This window comes from Dipodomys spectabilis, unplaced genomic scaffold (genome assembly GCF_019054845.1).
Source record: "Dipodomys spectabilis isolate Male_0828 unplaced genomic scaffold, ASM1905484v1 ptg000262l, whole genome shotgun sequence".
Classification (NCBI taxonomy): Eukaryota; Metazoa; Chordata; class Mammalia; order Rodentia; family Heteromyidae; genus Dipodomys; species Dipodomys spectabilis.
This window is the reverse complement of record NW_024870939.1, coordinates 3,184,222-3,201,958: the sequence shown is the minus strand read 5'-3', so window position 1 is coordinate 3,201,958 and position 17,737 is coordinate 3,184,222. Positions and strand designations below refer to the sequence as shown.

The following is a 17,737-nucleotide window of genomic DNA, read 5'->3' as shown; positions in this document are numbered from 1 at the left end:
TCCCTATCTTTTTTCCCCAGACTATTCTTGAACTGTGATCTTCTCATTTCTACTTCCCAAATAGTTGGGTGTTTTGAGAGACTGTGCCACCACACTAGGCCCTATCAGGTACCTTTCTGACACAGTGGCTCAGGGGCCAGAGGACTTTCTGCCTGAGTAGCCAGCATGATGTAGGAAGGAGGGATGGATGAGGTAAGACCCCTGGAAGATCTGACCCATGCCTGTCCTGGTTGTGTTCTCTCTACACACCTGGGTCGGTGGGGACCCCAGCCAGCTCCAGGGCCTCTTGCTTGATCTTCTCGGGGGTGCTCAGTTTCTCCTTCTGAATCTTCTTCTTCTCAGCTGCTGCCTTCCTGGCTTCCAGCTGCCGCTGGCGGCATGACTTGGCAGGCTCTGGCAGGCGCCGGACCTCGCGAGGGAAGGCCGTGAGCACCTGGATGGCCCCACTGCTCACCTTGGCATTCTGGTTCTCCTCACTACCAAACTCATCCGTGTTGGCCATCTTGTAGAGCGGGAGCACATGTAGCTGTTCATCCTCAGGAATCTGGCCCACGCAGCGATTGTCTTCCTTAGTCAGGGTGCACACCTGTCCCACAAAAGGAGAAGTCATGGGGCTGGGGGCCACGGTGGGAGGGAGGGATCTGAGTCCTCACACATGTGACCTCTTTCCCCACACAGCCCCACTTCCAGCCATTCACCTAGTCCTACGACTTCCTAGAGGTTCTGAAAAGCAACAGTATCAGCAACAAGTAACAGTCTGTACTGTAGCTTTCATAGTATCTTACTGTCCTTAGTGCTGCTGAGAGGGGCTGTGATGGCTGGTAAAGTCAATGCTGATGAGAGCCTGGGCCGGGCTAGGAGAGCTCTTCCACCTTGCAGCCCCGCATTGCTGCCACTGCACATGTCACCTAGCTGAGCCTCAGATCTACCTTCGCTTTTTTTTTTTTTTGTTGGTCGTGGGGCCTGAACTTTGGGCTTGGGCGCTGTCCCTCAGCTCTTCAGTTCAAGGCTAGCGCTCTACCACTTGAGCCACAGCGCCACTTCCGGCTTTTTTCTTTTTGCTTATGTGGTGCTGAGGAATCGAACCCAGGGCCTCATGCATGCAAGGCAAGCGCTCTACCACTGAGCCACCTTCCCAGCTCCAACAAGTATATTTTCTTATGCACTAAATATATTTGATATGATTTAAGATCTACATAGTATTGCTTTTTCTATCAATGTGCTAGTTTACTTAACTAATCCCTTATTATACATTCATACTTGTTTTCAAATTTTCCCTACCCTAACAATATTTTTCAAACTCTCCTTTGAACTACATTTCCTAAGATACTTTATTTCTTAGGTCTGTGACGCAAACCTGCTATGTACTGCCAAACTGCCCTCCAAAATGATTCAGTTTTCTACTTATTCAATGAAACATGTTTCAAATTTTTATATTTTTGAAATTAATTTTTTTTTGTTGTTGGCTTCTTGGCCTCAGGGCTTGGGCACTGTTGCTGAACTTTTTCACTCAAGTCTAGTGTTCTACCACAGTAAGTCACAGCTCTACTTCCAGTTTTCTGGTAGTTAATTGGTGGTAAAAGTCTCATGGACTTTCCTGCCTAAGCTGACTTTGAACGGTGATCTCAGATCTCAGCCTCCTGAGTAGCTAGAATTACAGGCTTGAGCCTCTAGCACCAGCTACAATTAATTTCTTTAAAAATACTTTGCTCACTACTATTGTTTGCTTTCTCAATAGGTCTTGCTTCCCCTCTCCCCCAAATATATTTTATTCTCTTATTTTTATTTTTCTGGGTTTTTTGTTTTTGTTTTTTTGCAAGTGTTCTAACACTTGAGTTTGAGCCCCCAGCCAAACTCTTGTTTCTGTACTCTTGATACTCTGGTCTTGATCTTGGAAGAAGGGCTCCATACAGAGCTATCTAATTCTTGGAGATGGAAAGCTGTATACATAGCCATAGCAATTGTGGGTATAAATCCATATCCTTGATACAGATAGCTTGAACTAAGAAAAGTATACAGATACAGTATATAGATACAATGTGATCTCCAGCTGTTTGAAGAGATGGTCATCAAATGCTAACTGTAGTTATCTATAAGATTTTAGGTAAATCTTTTTTTAAATATCATTTAAAAGTTGGTACTTTTTTTTCTCTTCAGCTCAAGGCGAGTGCTCTACCACTTGAGCCACACTGCCACTTCCTGTTTTCTGGTGGTTAATTGGAGATAGGAGTCTCACAGACTTTCCTACCCAGGCTGGCTTTGAACTGTGATTCTCAGATCTCAGGCTCCTGAGTAGCTAGGATTATAGGCGTGAGCCACTGGTGCCTGGTTAAAAGTTGGTACTTTTAATGACAGTTATTAGTTAAAAGACAATAGTTCTCATTTGGGGGGGGGGGGGAGAGAAATTACATTAATTTACACCAAATCCCAGAAGCTTTGAGATTCAAGCAACCTCATTGTTCTCGCTCTCTCCTATGTCCCAGTGCCTTCCCTTGGCTTTTTTCCTCACCCTGACACCTCTCCTCTCTATGTATTCCAGCTAGATACCCGCACACAGCCTGTAGACAGGAGCCTGATCCATCTTGCTTCTTAGTCTTGAACACAGAGACAAGACGGGGTAAAAATGAAATCCTAGGATGGGAACATCAGTCCCCACAGGATTAAAAGCTATAAGCGGAATCTAACAGCCACCTTCCCCCTTTCACAGATTCCTGCAAGAGAAGATCCTCCCTACATAGGATCTCATTAAAAAGCAGAGCAGAACACTGGCATCACCACCTCTTTGAGAGATTCCCACCATCTATCCTCCTTCTGCACTCACTTCCCACCTGAGCTTTGTGAACACTATGTTCTTCAAATCTCCCTCCTCTACACCCCACCTGCACACCTAGTAGGTACATCAAACTGAATTTTTGACTTCTCACCCCCAAACCTGGTCTTCTCATGATGCTACTGTTCTGTGAATGGCATCCAGACCCTTCAGCTGTTAGAGCATCTCCTATCAATTTATCCCTTCATTTCCTTCTCATGGTCTTTAGCACTACTATAGCAGTCACTTGACATGGCTAGAAACTTTGTTCCCCTGATTCTCCAGCATCTAGACAGGGCTTGTGGTCTGTTGATACTTAATAAATGTTTGTTTAATGTTTCAAAGACTACTTTGTAAGACCAAGTGTCCACTAAGATCTAGAAGTATACTTTACCTCACCAGAGACTTGAGGTGAGCAAGCAGCCTCATTATCCAGAGTTCATCTAGTACAGAATCCATCCCAGAACTGTCCATTTATTCCCTGAAGGTTTTCTCCTATTTGATCAGACACCTCCCAGAGAGTCTGGCCTCCATGTTCCTCCCTAGTCTAAGTCCATTTTCTATACAAATCACAGCTGGGTTTCCCTCCCAAGATCACCCTACAGGTGGTGCGGTGAACAAACACAAGATTCCTTACCACTGTGCACCCATTGTAGAGGTTATGCTGGTCTTTGTGGGCGTGGGCACAGAAGTCCATGCAGGCAGTAACCCCGGAGAAGGGTCGTCCTTCCTTTAGTCCCAAGCGGCAGTCTATTGCTATTTCCTCATTGGTCACCTGTGAGAATGGCCAAGGAGAGTTGTTTATAGAATCTGACGTGAAATGCCTTGATTCTGCACTTGGGGAGTTAGGTGAGGGAGGTTAAAGATCACAGTTGTCTTGAACTTAGAGATTTTTCTGATTCAAAAGCCCCAGCTCTCAGAGTTACTTCTAGTCCTGCAGTTATCATTTTCTTCTACATTAACTCAAGCACCTCTTGTCTCATTTGGGAGATGCAAGGGTAGGGGAGCTTTGTCTTTCATAGTGGAAACCAGATCAGAGGAGGGGGAGGACTATTAGGAGGAGGCCATGTAGAGAAGGGTTTTGAGAGGTGGTGTGGGATGCAGTTAAACCTGGAATTAAAAGGAAAAAAAAAAAAGAAGAAGGCTGGGCACTGGTGGCTCATGCCTATAATCCTAGCTACTTAGGAAGCTAAGATCTGAGGAATGCAGTTCAAAGCCAGCCTGTACAGGGAAATCCATGAGACTCTTATCTCTGATCACCAAAAAGCCAGAAGTGGAGCTATGGGTCTAGTGGTAGAGAGCTAGTCTTGAGCTGAAAAAGCTCAGGGACAGCATCCAGGGCCCTGAGTTAAAGCCCAGGACTGAAAGAGGGGTGGGAGAGTCTTGAGCTAGGAATTAGTAACTTACTCCTGTAATCTTAACTACTTGGGAAACTAAGAACAGGAGACTCAGCCCAGGCAAGAGAGTTTGCATGATCCCTTCTCAACACGCCTGTCATCCCAAGCTATATGGAAATCTGAGACTGGGAGAACCATGGTTCCAGGTCAGCTCAGGAAAAGTTCACCAAGAGCCCATGGAGGAAAATTAGTCATGGTGGCAGGTGCCTATAATTCCAGCAATGACAGGAAGCCTAAAGTAGTTGGATAGTTGCTCAAGTACATGCCTAAGGCAGGAAGCAAGACCCTATCCTAAAAATGTCCCATGAAATACAGAGCTAAAGGCATGGCTCATGGTACTGGACCAGTCTAACAACTGTAAGGTGCTGAGTTCAAACATCATAACTATAAAAAAAAGGAAGGGGGTTATTTAAAAAAAAATAATTACACCATTCCCTCACTTCTGGGCTTGAGCACAAAGAAGCACACATTTCCACTTCGCAACTTCAGGGAGCCTGGGTGGAGATGGCATGTGGTCTAGGCCCTAGTACCTGGTTCTGATAGGCCTGAGGGGCCAGCTGCTTGTAAAGGGGAGCGACTTCAGTGGCCAGGCCCTGGAAATTCTTCCGGAGCACTTCTTCCTGCAGAGGGAAAAGTCACACACATTCAGAGTGGCCCTGTCTGGAAAACTTCACTTGTTGAAAATGAACTCCATTCATCCCCATCCCCAGGTATCACTAGGAAAGTGGAGGTTAACTGCCATTGGGATTTTAGTGTTTCCTCTACCATATCCATTTTAATGTTGGAGACTCAACAAGAAAATTCATTGCCAGAAAGGCCCAGTCATCTTGACTACTGGGCTACCATTCCTCAGAGCCATGGCCCAGTTCAGGCCATGATTCATAAAGCAGGCTCTTGTTTCCAGTGCTGAATGCTCTGCCACAAGTGTGGTATATGGTAGGCAGGGAAAAAAACAACAGAGTAATAGGTAAGAGTCTTCTTTCCTATGCTAAAGACAAGAAAGCAGAAGCAGACATGAGCTCTTTGCTATGAACGCTATAGCTGGCCTGGACCAGAGCCTGTCATGAGCCAGTTGTTCTGGGGAATCCCAAAGCTTTAGCCACCAGACTGACATACTATTTGTATTACTCAAAAGACACATATGGCTATTGAAATGTATATTAATTTTAACTAAATTAAATTATAAATTCCATCCCTCGATCTTACTAGTACATTTCATATGCTCAGTAATGTGTGTCTCCTGTAGGGGACGGGACAGCAGAGAATGTTTCCATTACAGAGAATGCTCCACCAGATGGCGCTGCTCTAGACAAAGCAGCAGCACCTCACTACCCTTAGCAGAGTTGGGTCACCTCACAGGATGGCAGCATGGCTTGCAGAGCCTCCTAAGAGGCCATGAGCACAGGTAATTGAGAGTTTAAGAAGACAGCAGGAGGAAGAGACAAAGGCAAGTAGGCAAGATTAGAAATGAGAATTGAGAGTGATGGCTTAGCGGTCAATTTAGTAGTGACAGGGATTGGCTACCTCCCTGGCTGCTGCCTCCAGCACAGAGGGCTTGAAGCCACATAGCCAGAGATGAGATTTGTGAGCTCTAGGGAAACAAAGCCTGGGATGGAATCCTGCCTTCACCTTGACCAAGCCACAGCACTTGTGCAAGCTACCTGTTCCTCAGTAAAGTGAAGAACAGCGTCCAGTTCACTGGGAGATCCTAGGATGAACTCAAATACCTGTGAGGTGATCAGCACTGACCGTATCCACCATATAGCAGGTACACAGGAAATGGTGGCTGTCAGAATCAAGCTAGTATCTGTGACAAATTAAGCGAGTGGCTTTTCATTCCTGGTAACTCTTTGGTGTTGGTGACCATGGTGTTTCTCTAGTCACTGAAGCAACTGCATTTGCTGCTTCATATGGAAAGTGGATCCTATCTTATAAAATTCTTTATCAGGCTGAAACCCAGAGGTTTGTGGTTTGAAGAAAAGTCTGTGAGGCTCCATCTCCAAAATAACTAGCAAAAGTAGGACTGGAGATGTGGCTCAAATAGTACAGTGTCAACCAAACATGCTGAGCAAGCAAACAAGAAGCCCTGAGTTCAAACCCCAGTACTGCAAAGGAAAAATGTATTCTATCAAATTACACTTACTTAAGCTCAGAAAATAAACATCGAGTGTTTTTCTTTGTTGTTGTGTGTGTGTGTGCAGGGGAGGGGGGGGGGGAAACAAAAGCTCTATGTTTGAAAATGCTTGTTAAAGAAGAACAAAGCTGGAGAACAGTTGTTTTCATGGGCTGGGGAGAGGAGGCCCAGTAGATGCTCCTGCCCTACAGGAAAGTGGGAAGCCCTTTTGGTGCTAGGAGCTTATAATATTGGAATGTAAGGCCAGTCTCATGATGTTTGCCTACATCCTAGCAAAGGGACCCAGCACCTCAACTCCTCAGGATCACAGGCAAAAGAGAGGGAGGCTAGAAGTGACATGGTAAGAAGCCTAACACTTGTGCCTGCTTTGTGTCTGGAATTCTGAGGTCACTTCTTGGGATGGCCATTCAACATGAACGAGAAAGGAGAAATGGTTGAGGCTTATGGCTCCTACATCCTTAGTAGAGCCTATAGTAGAGACTTGGGGGCCCTAGTCCCATTGTCATGGGGATAGAGAAGAGGTCCTATGGGCAGTGACCCAGGTGAGGCGGCTACAGAGAGAAAGTGCATGCCTAGCATCTATATTGTATGGATGCCAGCCCAGACTAAGGTCCAGGATCCAGCATTGAAACAGTGAGGCCCTATTATGACCAGATAGATGCCCTGCAGGTGGCAAATCATAGGGACTTCAGACAGTCCTGCAAAGACTCAAGAGGATGACGCATGGACTAAAGGCCCCCTTTTTTTGCTGTACCTCCTGCACTCAAAAACATGTCTCAAAAAGAAATCTGATCCTTTGACAGGACCACCTTCTGATAAGCAATTTGAATACGTAAGTTTTCAGAGTAGTTACCCTAAAGTAGTTGATTAAACTGAAAAACCTGAGGTAGTAAGTTTAAGTTTGTATGCCTCTATACACCTTGTTTCACAGGAAGATAAAGTCAAACAATTTACATCTTCTGCACACCTGTGGTGTACCAATCTTACCTCCCATTTGACTACTGAGGACTCCAGGGTGAGAAAGGATGAGAGGGAGGCGCTTGTGTTTCCAGCACAGCTCCACTCACCTCTTTGGGATTGTCCCCTGCGAGACGGAACTTGCGAGGTGTCTTACTTCGTGCATACTTGCAGCCGTTGAAGTACATGCTCCAGGAACAGCCAAAGGAGAAGGAGGCACCACAGGTGTTAGGGTCTTTGCCTTGGCAGGCGCAGGTCCGACTGCAATGAACATCATAGGGTAGGTGTATAGATGTGATATCTTTTTGCCAGACTGTTCTTCCTCCCTTAAGAGGAAGAACTACCCTCTCTTTCCTGACCCCAAATTCCTTCCTCAGATTTCTTTTGAGGTAGAAAGCTAGCTCTCAGCAGCCTGTTAATCCTCAGTCCTAAATTGCTGGTCTAACCAGAGTTTATTGTTGGGAAAAGTGTATGGGTTGAGATAAGGCAAGGAATCTAGTGAAAGCCTGAAGGTTCATGCTTTGCCTTAACTGTAATATCCTGGCCAGCTCCAATGTAGTCCAGCCAGCAGGAATGACATGAGACCTAAAGCTTGAATATGCTTGCTCCTTTAGGTCAGATACTGATGGGTCTTAAAACTAATAGACACGTTACAATTCAATAATCAACAAAATCCAGAAATCAAAATGTCCTTCAATTGGAGAATGGATAAAGAGCAACAAATCCACATAGATGTGGATACTGACATGTTAACCAAGTAAATTTCAGAAACGCCATGCTCAATGTAAGAAGTCAGGTTCAGGGACTATATCGCAATATGATCCCAGTTATGTAGCATTCTTGTGAGAACAAACCAATGGAGGCAAGAAACAAGATGGGTGGTTGGAAAAGGGTTGCTAAAGGGTCCTGTGGGAGTGATGGAACATCATCTTGACTGTGATGATAATGACTATAAGTGCTAAAACTCTCCCAAGTACCTACCTAAAAGGCTTAATTGAAAGTAAATGTACCTTACCATAATAAAAGGTAGGTTTCATAAATATCAAGACCATATATTTGGGGAACACATATACTTTTTTGCTAACATCAGTTAAGACTCAATAGTGGGCTGGGAAGATGGCTCAGTGGTAGAGCACTTGCCTTGCATGCATGAGGCCCTGAGTTCGACTCCTCAGCACCACATAAGCAAAAAGAAAAAAGCCGGAAGTGGCGCTGTGGCTCAAGTGGTAGAGCACTAGCCTTGAGCTGAAGAGCTGAGGGACAGCACCCAAGCCCAGAGTTCAGGCCCCATGACCGGACCCCCCACCCCAAAAAAAAAAAAAAAAGACTCAATAGTGATCTGGAGCCAGAACTCACCCTGGGATCTGTCTATGGGTGAGCAACTGTTCCTCAGCCTCGGTCCTAGCTCTGCAGAACACACGGCTTCCAGGGAGGAGTGAGCCAGCCCAGGGCTGTAAAAATTCCTGGACCTGCTGCCTGGGCCTGGTGGAGGACCCTGGTTCCCTGACACTGCCCACCTACTGCCACCCTGCTACGTACTCATCGTTGAGGCCACATCTTCGGCTTGTGGGGTTGCCATACTTCCGGAGGGTGTCAGTGAGCTCCTGGTAAAGGGTGTCTCCAAGGCTGCGGGGGATGCCTTCCCAAGCCAGGATGAGAATGACGATCACAGCATTCTGGCAGTGGTGACCTGCTCGGTGCCGCACCAGGCACAGAAGCTTCTCCTCCAGTGTGTGCCTGCGGATCACCTGCAAGGATGGAGGGTTCAGTTAGCTGCAGGAGCTATGTTTCCTTCTTGGTGTCATCCACCTGTCACTGCCACACAGACTTGGGGTGCCCAGTCTTTCAGGATAGTGTCCCATGGGTGCCACATCCTGCCAACAGCAACCACACAGATTAAGAAGACTGATATAATCACAGGGCAACAACAAAAACCCCACAGTTTCTTCAAAGAATAAAATAAAAATTAGCAGCAAGTCTAAGATACTGATGACTGGCCACAGACATAGGAGTAAAATTATGCAAGATAAATTCCTAAATCAGAAATATATAGTCAGAGATTGTTTTCTTTGTATTTTTGTTTTTGCATTACTAGGATTTAAACTTGAGCTTGCTAAGTGGCAGGTCCTCTCCACTGCCATGTCTCTAGCCCCTTTGTTGCTAGTTAGTTTTGAGATAAGGTCTTCCTTTCTTCTCGGTCATGTGCCCGGGCAGGGTAATGATCTGTCTATCTTAGGTTTCCCAGCATAGCAGGGTTATGCCCACCACTCTAGCTCTTTCTGTTGAGATGAAGTTGCGAGGGCTCCTCTGCATGAGCTGTCCTGGCACTAAGATCCTCCTGACCTCAGTCTCCCAAGTACCTAGTATGACAAGATTACATCAAAGAAACCTTGATAGTATCCTAAAGCATTTGCAGAGAAAATGTGGTACATCTGTGTGGTTTTGGTTAAAAAAGCAAGGGCATGGCACTTGGGAGAACAGTTTGTGGTTCTTCAAAAAACAAAACACAGCTATGGGAAATAATGCTGCGATAAACCCAGTTGTGCTGGTAGCTTTAGTATGGTCTTGTGATTGTTTGGGTAAATGCCCAAAAGTGGGATTGCTGGGTCATACGGGAGCTCTATGTGTAGTCTTTTGTGGAACTTCCATACTGCTTTCCAAAGTGGAACAAGTTTACACTTCCACCAACAATGCAGTAGGGTTCCCTTTTGGCCACATCCCCTCCAGATGCCCCTCAGTAGATGAATGGATCAAGAAAATGTAGTATATATATACAATGGAATTCTATGCCTCCATCAGAAAGAATGACATTGCCCCATTGGTTAGGAAATGAAAAGACTTGGAGAAAATTATATTAAGTGAAATAAGCCAGGCCCAAAGAAACATAGGTTCCATGGTTTCTCTTATTTGCAATAACTAGTATATGTCTGAGACAAGCAGAAAAGGTAAAAAACTATGTACATATGACCAGATAAGATGATGCTAAGTGAAATGAACCCCACGATAGGGACACAAGGGTTTTTTTTTTTTTTTTTATCTTTCTTGCTGTTGTTTTTAATGTATTTTTAATGTACTATGTGATTTTTTTTTTTGGTATATTCTCCCCCATGGTATAACCCGTTTTCACTGTACTTGATTCTGGTGCCCTGCATCTTCTTTATACATTTTTCTAATTTGGGGAGGGGAAGGGAAATAACAAAATGCTGAACTAAGGATACAGGTTGACCCATTGTAACAATGAGATGTACAAGACACTATGTTGAAAACGAACTTTACAACTTTGCGGGAGGCGGTGGGGAGGGAGGAGTTAAGGAGGTGGGAAGGGATGGTAGGGGAAAAACAAAGGAGGAGGTAACAACACTTGACAGGAAATGTACTCATTACCTTACTCATGTAACTGTAACCCCTCTGTACAGTATCTTTACAATAAAAAATATATACAACCCCCCCCCACCGAATTAGCATATAATCCAGCAATTTTACACCTTGGAATATTACCAAAGGAACTGGGTGTCGAAACTCTATGGTATGATTCCACTAACATGAGGTACCTAAATATGACTCGGAGAGATGGAGAGAAAGTAGATTAGGGTTGTCAGGAACTGAGGAAGAATGAGTTCCTGTTAATGGGACAGAGCTTCACATAGGGATGATTAAAAAAAAGTTTTGTAAATAGACTATGCTGATGCTGCAACAATGTCAATGTACTTAATGCTACTGACTTGGACACAAACTAATTGAAATAGTAAATTTTACATTGTACATGTTACCATAATTAAAAAAAATGCTACACTCATCAGGAACCAGTGGTTCTTGCCCATAATCTTAGCTACTCAGGAGGCTAATATCCTGGTTCAAAGCCAGCCTGGGAGGGTAAACCCAAGAGACTCTAACTAGCACAAAGCCAGAGTAGAGGTGTGGCTCAAGTGGTAGAGCACCAGCATTGAACAAAAACAACTAAGTGAAAGCTTGAGGCCTTAAGTTCAAGCCCTAATATTAGCACAACAAAACAAACAAAAAGATATATTCAAAACACTGAATTGTGTACTTTAAAGGGCTGAATTGTGAGGTATGAGAATTACATCTCAAAAGCGGTTTGGTTTTTGGTGTTGGTCATGGGGCTTAAACTCAGGGCTTGGACACTGTCTCTGAGCTCTTTCACTCAAGGTGAGTGCTCTACCACTTTGAGCCACCATGCCACTTCTGGTCTTCTAGTGGTTAGTGGGAGATAAGAGTCTCATGAACTTTCTTGTGAGAGCTGGCTTCAAACTGTGATCCTCAGATCTCAGCCCCTTGAGTAGCTAGGATTGCAGGAATGAGCTCCAAGTGCCCAGCAATAAACCCATTTTTAAGCCAGGCACTAGTGGCTTACACTGTAATACTAGCCACTCAGGAGACCTTAGATCTGAGGCTCTGGGTTCAAAGCCAACTTGCGCAGACAAATCCATAAGACTCTTAATCTTCAATTAGCCAGCAAAAATCTGGAAGTACAGCTCAAACAGTAGAGCACCAGCCACAAGTTAAAAAGCTAAGCAAGAGCATGATATCAAGTTCAAGCTTATGAGTACTGGTGTTTGTGCCCTCGCATACTCACAACACTGCTCTGCAGCTAGGAGCCAGGTGCTCTCTTTCCAGTTTTCATTCTTTCTCCAAACAAAAAGATGTTATCAAGGGGCTGGGAAGGTGGCTCAGTGGTAGAGTGCTTGCCTTGCATGCATGAGGCCCTGGGTTCAATTCCTCAGCACCACATAAGAAAAAAGAAAAAAGCCAGAAGTGGCGCTGTGGCTCAAGTGGTAGAGAGCTAGCCTTGAGCTGAAGAGCTGAGGGACAGCGCCCAGACCCAGAGTACAGGCCCCACGACCAGACCCAAAACAAACAAACAAACAAAAAGATGTATCAAGGTCCTGGGAACTGGGTAAGGGGATGGTTGAATCTTCTCAAAGGGCCCCAAGTAATGTATGATCAATATGGGGTGACCCTGAGGCTAAAGGACAGGTAGCAGGTGGTTTCTGTGCTGTGTGGCTTAGAAGACTGGGTATGGTAGTGGTGCTGAGTGGTGAGATAACAAGGAGCATGCTGAGATCAAGCTACTTGGGAACACCTAAGTAGCTATTTCTAGTAGTTCTCAACAGGATGAGTCTGGAGATCAGGAGCTGCCTGGGCTGCAGATGGACATGCTAAACTCTGTCACTTAGCCCATGTAGAAGGCTTAGAAAGTGGCATCTGGGCACAGACAATAGTTATGAATGAAATAGCCAGATGCAATGCCAGGAGTGGTGTGGACACAGCAAGGTGAAGGCATCTGCTCATCAGAAGTGAGCTTGGCTTCTATCAACTGCCTGGGGGGAATGCAGCTAGTTGGTGCAGATAGTTTGTTCCATTTGCAAGAAAAGCGAAAATGCAAACTTAAATGATGTGAGCGCCACATTCCATCTTTTGACAAAATATACAAAATTCACAATTTAAAATGCCTATTTTAGTGGTATTAGGTACATGGACACTGTTTTGCAACTACAATGATTTCTGTAAGTTTCTGAAGCAAAAGCTTTATTCATGAAACAATTACTCCATCCTTCCTTCCCATGACCCCTGGCAACCAACTGTTCTACTTTCTGTCTCCATAAATTTGACTCCTCCAAGTACCTTGTATGAGTAAAATTATATGACATTTGTCCTTTTATGACTGGCTTTTTAAATTTTAGGTCTGAGACTGGTATTTGAACTCTGTCCCTAATGCTTTCGCTCATTGGCTAGCATTCTACCAACTGAGCCAAGCCGCCACCCCTATGACTGACTTTCCTTAGTCCATTCATGTAGCATGTGTCAGAATTTCCTGCAAATTTTTTTTTCCTGCCAGTCCTGGGGCTTGAACTCAGTCAGGGCCTAGGTGCTTTCCCTAAGCTTTTGTTCTTAAAGCTAGCCCTCTAATTTGAGTCACAGTTCCACTTTTGGCCCCCCCCCCCCCCCCACTCCCCTCATAGCTAATTGAAGAGTCTCATGGACTTTCCTGCTCAAACTAGCTTGGAATTGTGATCCTCAGATTTCAGCCTCCTGAATAGCTAGGATTACAGACCAAGGCACCACCGGGACCTGGCTCCTACATTATTTTTTTATTGCTATTATAAAAGTGATATACAGAGGGATTTCCTGCGAACTTTTAAAAGATACTTTCCATGCTAAAGAACTGGTCAGGAACTATTGCTTTGGACAAGGCAATGACAGCACTTCTTTCTGAATCACCAATCGTATCATTTTAAGAACTGCATTCTGGGAACCCGGAACACACAAATAAAGTCAGCTATTACATCAGAACTCTGTGTAGCTGCCTGATTTCATGCAGACTGGGCTGGACATAGGGGTGGTCAACATTATCTGTGGACACTAATGGTTTTCAGACCATGGTTTTCCAGGTGCTATGGTCAACCTATGCTCGTGGTTTGGGGCAGTCCACAGGCTGGCTACCCTCAGGGGCATGTGTTCAGGCCACACAGCAAGACCTAACCAGCCAAAGCTGTGACTGAGGCCATGTCATTCTGTTTTCTCAAGTGGCAAAATAAATGTCACAGATTAATGACAGCTCTCTCTCTGGCCACAGTGTTACAGCCCATGGGTATATCAAAAACCTAGAAAACAAAAAAGGGGCACTGCTCCATGCCTATACACCTTGGAACCCAGAAGGAAGAAACAAAAATGTAAAAATCTAAGGAGAATGCATAATACCACCACACCCAGGCACCACAACATTTTCTGTCTGACAATCACAATATCTTACCTAGGTTCTGGGCAAGAATTTCCTGGCACTGTAACATCAGCAGCATGACACCAGCAGAGCCCAATCTACCCTCCCAGAGGGGCGTGGCTACCTTCAAATCACAAGGTACCTGCTGGCTTTCTGGGCTGATCCATTCCATTCTCACATCATTCTTCCAATGTATTTTCAGGTACCTATGATGTACCTTGACTGACTTTATCCCCTAAATCCCAATCACTGCTTTTAGCTAATAGTACTGAGGTACTGGTGGGGGTGGGGGTGTCTAAGCTACAAAAACACAGACATTAACCCTGGCTGAAAACACAACTCCTGGACCAGTGTGCAGTGACTCCACAGGAAGTGGTTCTACCCCAGGCAGGTGGATGCTGCTGCCACTTCCCCATGATCACAGAGCACTGGATAAAGTGCTTGATGCCAAGCTACCACCAAGAGTAATCTTCCCTTAAAAGCACTTCTGAGTCACTTCCCTAGCAGGTGAGAGGAGAGGGAGTATCTACTCCCTCTTAACTTCCAAAGGAAGTACAAATCGTTACAGGAGCCCTCCTACCAAAATTCACCGAGTATTTGGCAGCTGTATATCAAGCACCTCTCATTCCCAACCTGCCACACTGACAGTGGCTACAAAACAAAACAAAAAAAAACCCCAAATCCTCAGCACTATTTTCTTACCATTCAGTTTTGTGACCAACTACCTGTGTGTTCTTGCCATAAGAAAAAAAAATGTTTTCTTGTTTTATCATTAGCATGGAAATTTTCCTACACTTGCTACACATCCCCTTCTATGCATCGTCTATAAGGTTTTGGGGATCTCCATCAGCTGTTCCATCCTTGAAAGACCCTCAGGCTGTATTCTACATGTGCTCAGACTCTGTGGGATCAATGTACTGAGGATGGGATTTGTCCCTTCCAACCTTCAGCTTCCTGCCCATAATAAACATGTTCTTTCAGTCCTGGGCAGAGTCCTGCAAGTATGATCAGGAACAAAAGCTTTACCATCTACTTCTAGGTTCTGAACATACATAGTCTCTTCTTTAATGCTACCCACATAACCAGCCACTTCTCTCTTTAAGCTGCTATCTTTTCTGATGCTGGAAAGCTCTATCTATATCCTAAGGATCTTCAGTTTCTGATCCAAGATGTGAATTTCTCAAAAAAACCAAACAGAAACATCACTGTCATTCTCTTGCCACAATTATGTGACAAACACAAAGATGGGGACAATATTCGTCATACCCGTGAGTGCACTAAGTAGCAGATTCCTTTGTTGTATGTAATTCTGCAGTAGAGACTGAAAACAGTTAAAAATAGGCATGTGGCAGTTAAATATTCACATATCTATAGCCACTAAATGCAAAGATGCAGAGGACAGGGGTCTGCCAATTTAAACTAGCATGTGTGCAGACGGACAAATGCTGATGAAGGTCATCCTACCAGTCTCCTCAGAGTCAGCCATATGTGTTCACCAGCCATTGTGACTTTGCCCACATAACCTTCTCCTCACTGGGAATGCTTCCATTACTGCCCAGTCCACTTAATATGGCCCAGTGCCCATGGTGTCACACCTCCACTTTCTTGGGAATACCTAACCTGAACATCAAATCCTGCCACTCCAGTCCCTTGTTCTTGACTTCTACAGCAACATGTTTGCCTCTCCAAGTTAAACCTCATCTTTTTATGTCCCCACTGCTTTGAGGATCCATAAAGCCTAAACAGCTTGAAGATGAATATTCTGGGTTCCTTCAGAAGTGTGTGGGTATGAGCAACTTGTATACATACCCTCACTGAGTACCCAGCAGATGTTAAACTCATAGGTATTCCAAGAGCCTGGTTTCAGCAGAAGCAGATGATTAAAGAGCTACCTAGAGTGAGAAGGGAAAGCCAAGAGAACTGGCCTTTGTTTTTGGTAACTGGGATTGATGTCAATGATAAGTCTCCTTGCTGAAATGCTCAGGCTTCCTGGCAAGAAACACTAACTCAGAGGCTGGGCAGAGACAAGGTGGATCACAACCCTGTAAAGCCAGTGGCTTTGCAACATCCCTCAGGTTGGATCACAGCAGGGTAACCTTCAGGGTCCTTCCTAGGTTCCAGGAGCATAGTTACATGGAGATGGGAGAGGAGACTCCTCAGGGGCCCATTTCCTCAGAGTGATGGCAGCATTTCCAGCTCCCCATTTCCTTCCCCTTTAGCTCTGAAGCACAGACCACATGAACTAAGCAGAATGATTAACACAATTACAACAGAGATCAGTATACCAGGGACTAGCATTTAATCAAGACAAAGACAAGTAGCTTTTGCTAGGAGAAAATGACCCTAACCAAGCACTAGGCATTGGCTCCAGAGTCTCTTCATGGTGAACATGTCTGTTGCCTTCAAATACATTGACCCCTTTGCTTGTCTGAAACTTGTTCTGCTATATGAGCTCATGGGCAAAGACAGCCAGGCACATCTTGGCTGTGGAGACTTGACACTCACCCACTTGGCAATGGGGCAGCCACGGGAGCTCTTTCCCTCCTTCCCCGTGTAGATGACCTTCTCAATCCGGATGGCTTTCCCTTTCTCTCCATACCTAGAGAAGGAAACAGATGGTACCATCAGTATAGTGGAGCCACAAAGGAAAATAACCCATGGCAAGAAGGCAAGCCCATATGCATATTAATTCAAGCTTCTAGTTACTTGGGGGAACAACAGAAAGTTTAAGTTGTTATTCTGTAATCAGAGGCTCTTGAGACACAATGGGTACTTAGCAGGATCCTAGGCTGGCCTTTGCTTTTCTACCCATCTTCTGTTTACATTCATCTTTAGTCCCAGGACAGGAGGCAGTTAGGCAGAATGTCCTTGATTAGTGACATCAAGAGAATCATTTGCACTCATCCCTGCTAGCAGAGTTATCCGAGCATTCACTATTTATAAATTCAATAACACAAAAGAAAACAAATGGGGAAACCATTTACTTAACCACCTAAGTTACCCTATGAACAGACAAGACTGAGGGAGTGTTCTGGTCACACAAAAATACCAATGTCCATGTTCACCTAGACAATATTGGAGCCTTCTACATATACTCACTTCCCTGGGCCTGTCCTGAGTGCTCAAAGCCTAAGTTTTCTAACACCATCTAAGCAATGATGAAAGTATGTAACAGAGCATAACTGACTTGCCTAAGGCCACACAACTTTATCAAATACATTTTAACATCTAAGAAGACAAGTGTTGAATAGTTTTTCTTTTTTGATCAATAAACATAATATGTTTAACAGACTTTGTGTAAGTCAAGCTATCCTTATTGAGTTTGTTTTATAATGATTTTAATTTGATCATGGCACCTTATTTTAATATATTATTAAGGTGTAATGCTAGCATAGCTACTACTAAAATACACATTCTCTAATTCACTCCACTTCTAGAAATTTACATCCTCAAAAATAACCACAAATACATCAGGCTAGGGGTGTAGCTCAGTGGTACAAGAGTGGATATGATTAATCCTACCTGACTCAGAGATACACATATCTTTGTAGATGGTTAGAAAGACTGAAGGTTAACATTAAACTTTTAACGAAGTGTTCTGCAGGAGGAATAATTGCTGAAGTTTCATCCACTCCATACTTGAATTTTTTTTTTTTTTTTTGAGACAGGGTTTAGCTATGTAGCAGAGGCTGGTCTTAAAC

At 44.4% G+C, this 17,737-nt stretch overlaps 1 protein-coding gene across 2 annotated transcripts in view; it reads right to left on the bottom strand.

Moving 5' to 3' along the window:
• The window catches only part of Tet3 (tet methylcytosine dioxygenase 3), a 110,057-nt gene that overhangs the window by 8,312 nt on the left and 84,008 nt on the right, over window positions 1-17,737 (bottom strand). For both annotated transcript variants that reach the window (XM_042699710.1, XM_042699711.1), the window contains 6 exons: window positions 16,542-16,635; window positions 8,837-9,045; window positions 7,408-7,558; window positions 4,737-4,826; window positions 3,447-3,584; window positions 250-586 (listed from right to left, as the gene is read on the bottom strand). In XM_042699710.1, the coding sequence (XP_042555644.1) occupies window positions 250-586; window positions 3,447-3,584; window positions 4,737-4,826; window positions 7,408-7,558; window positions 8,837-9,045; window positions 16,542-16,635 (1,019 nt within the window). The remainder of the gene's footprint in view (window positions 1-249; window positions 587-3,446; window positions 3,585-4,736; window positions 4,827-7,407; window positions 7,559-8,836; window positions 9,046-16,541; window positions 16,636-17,737) is intronic.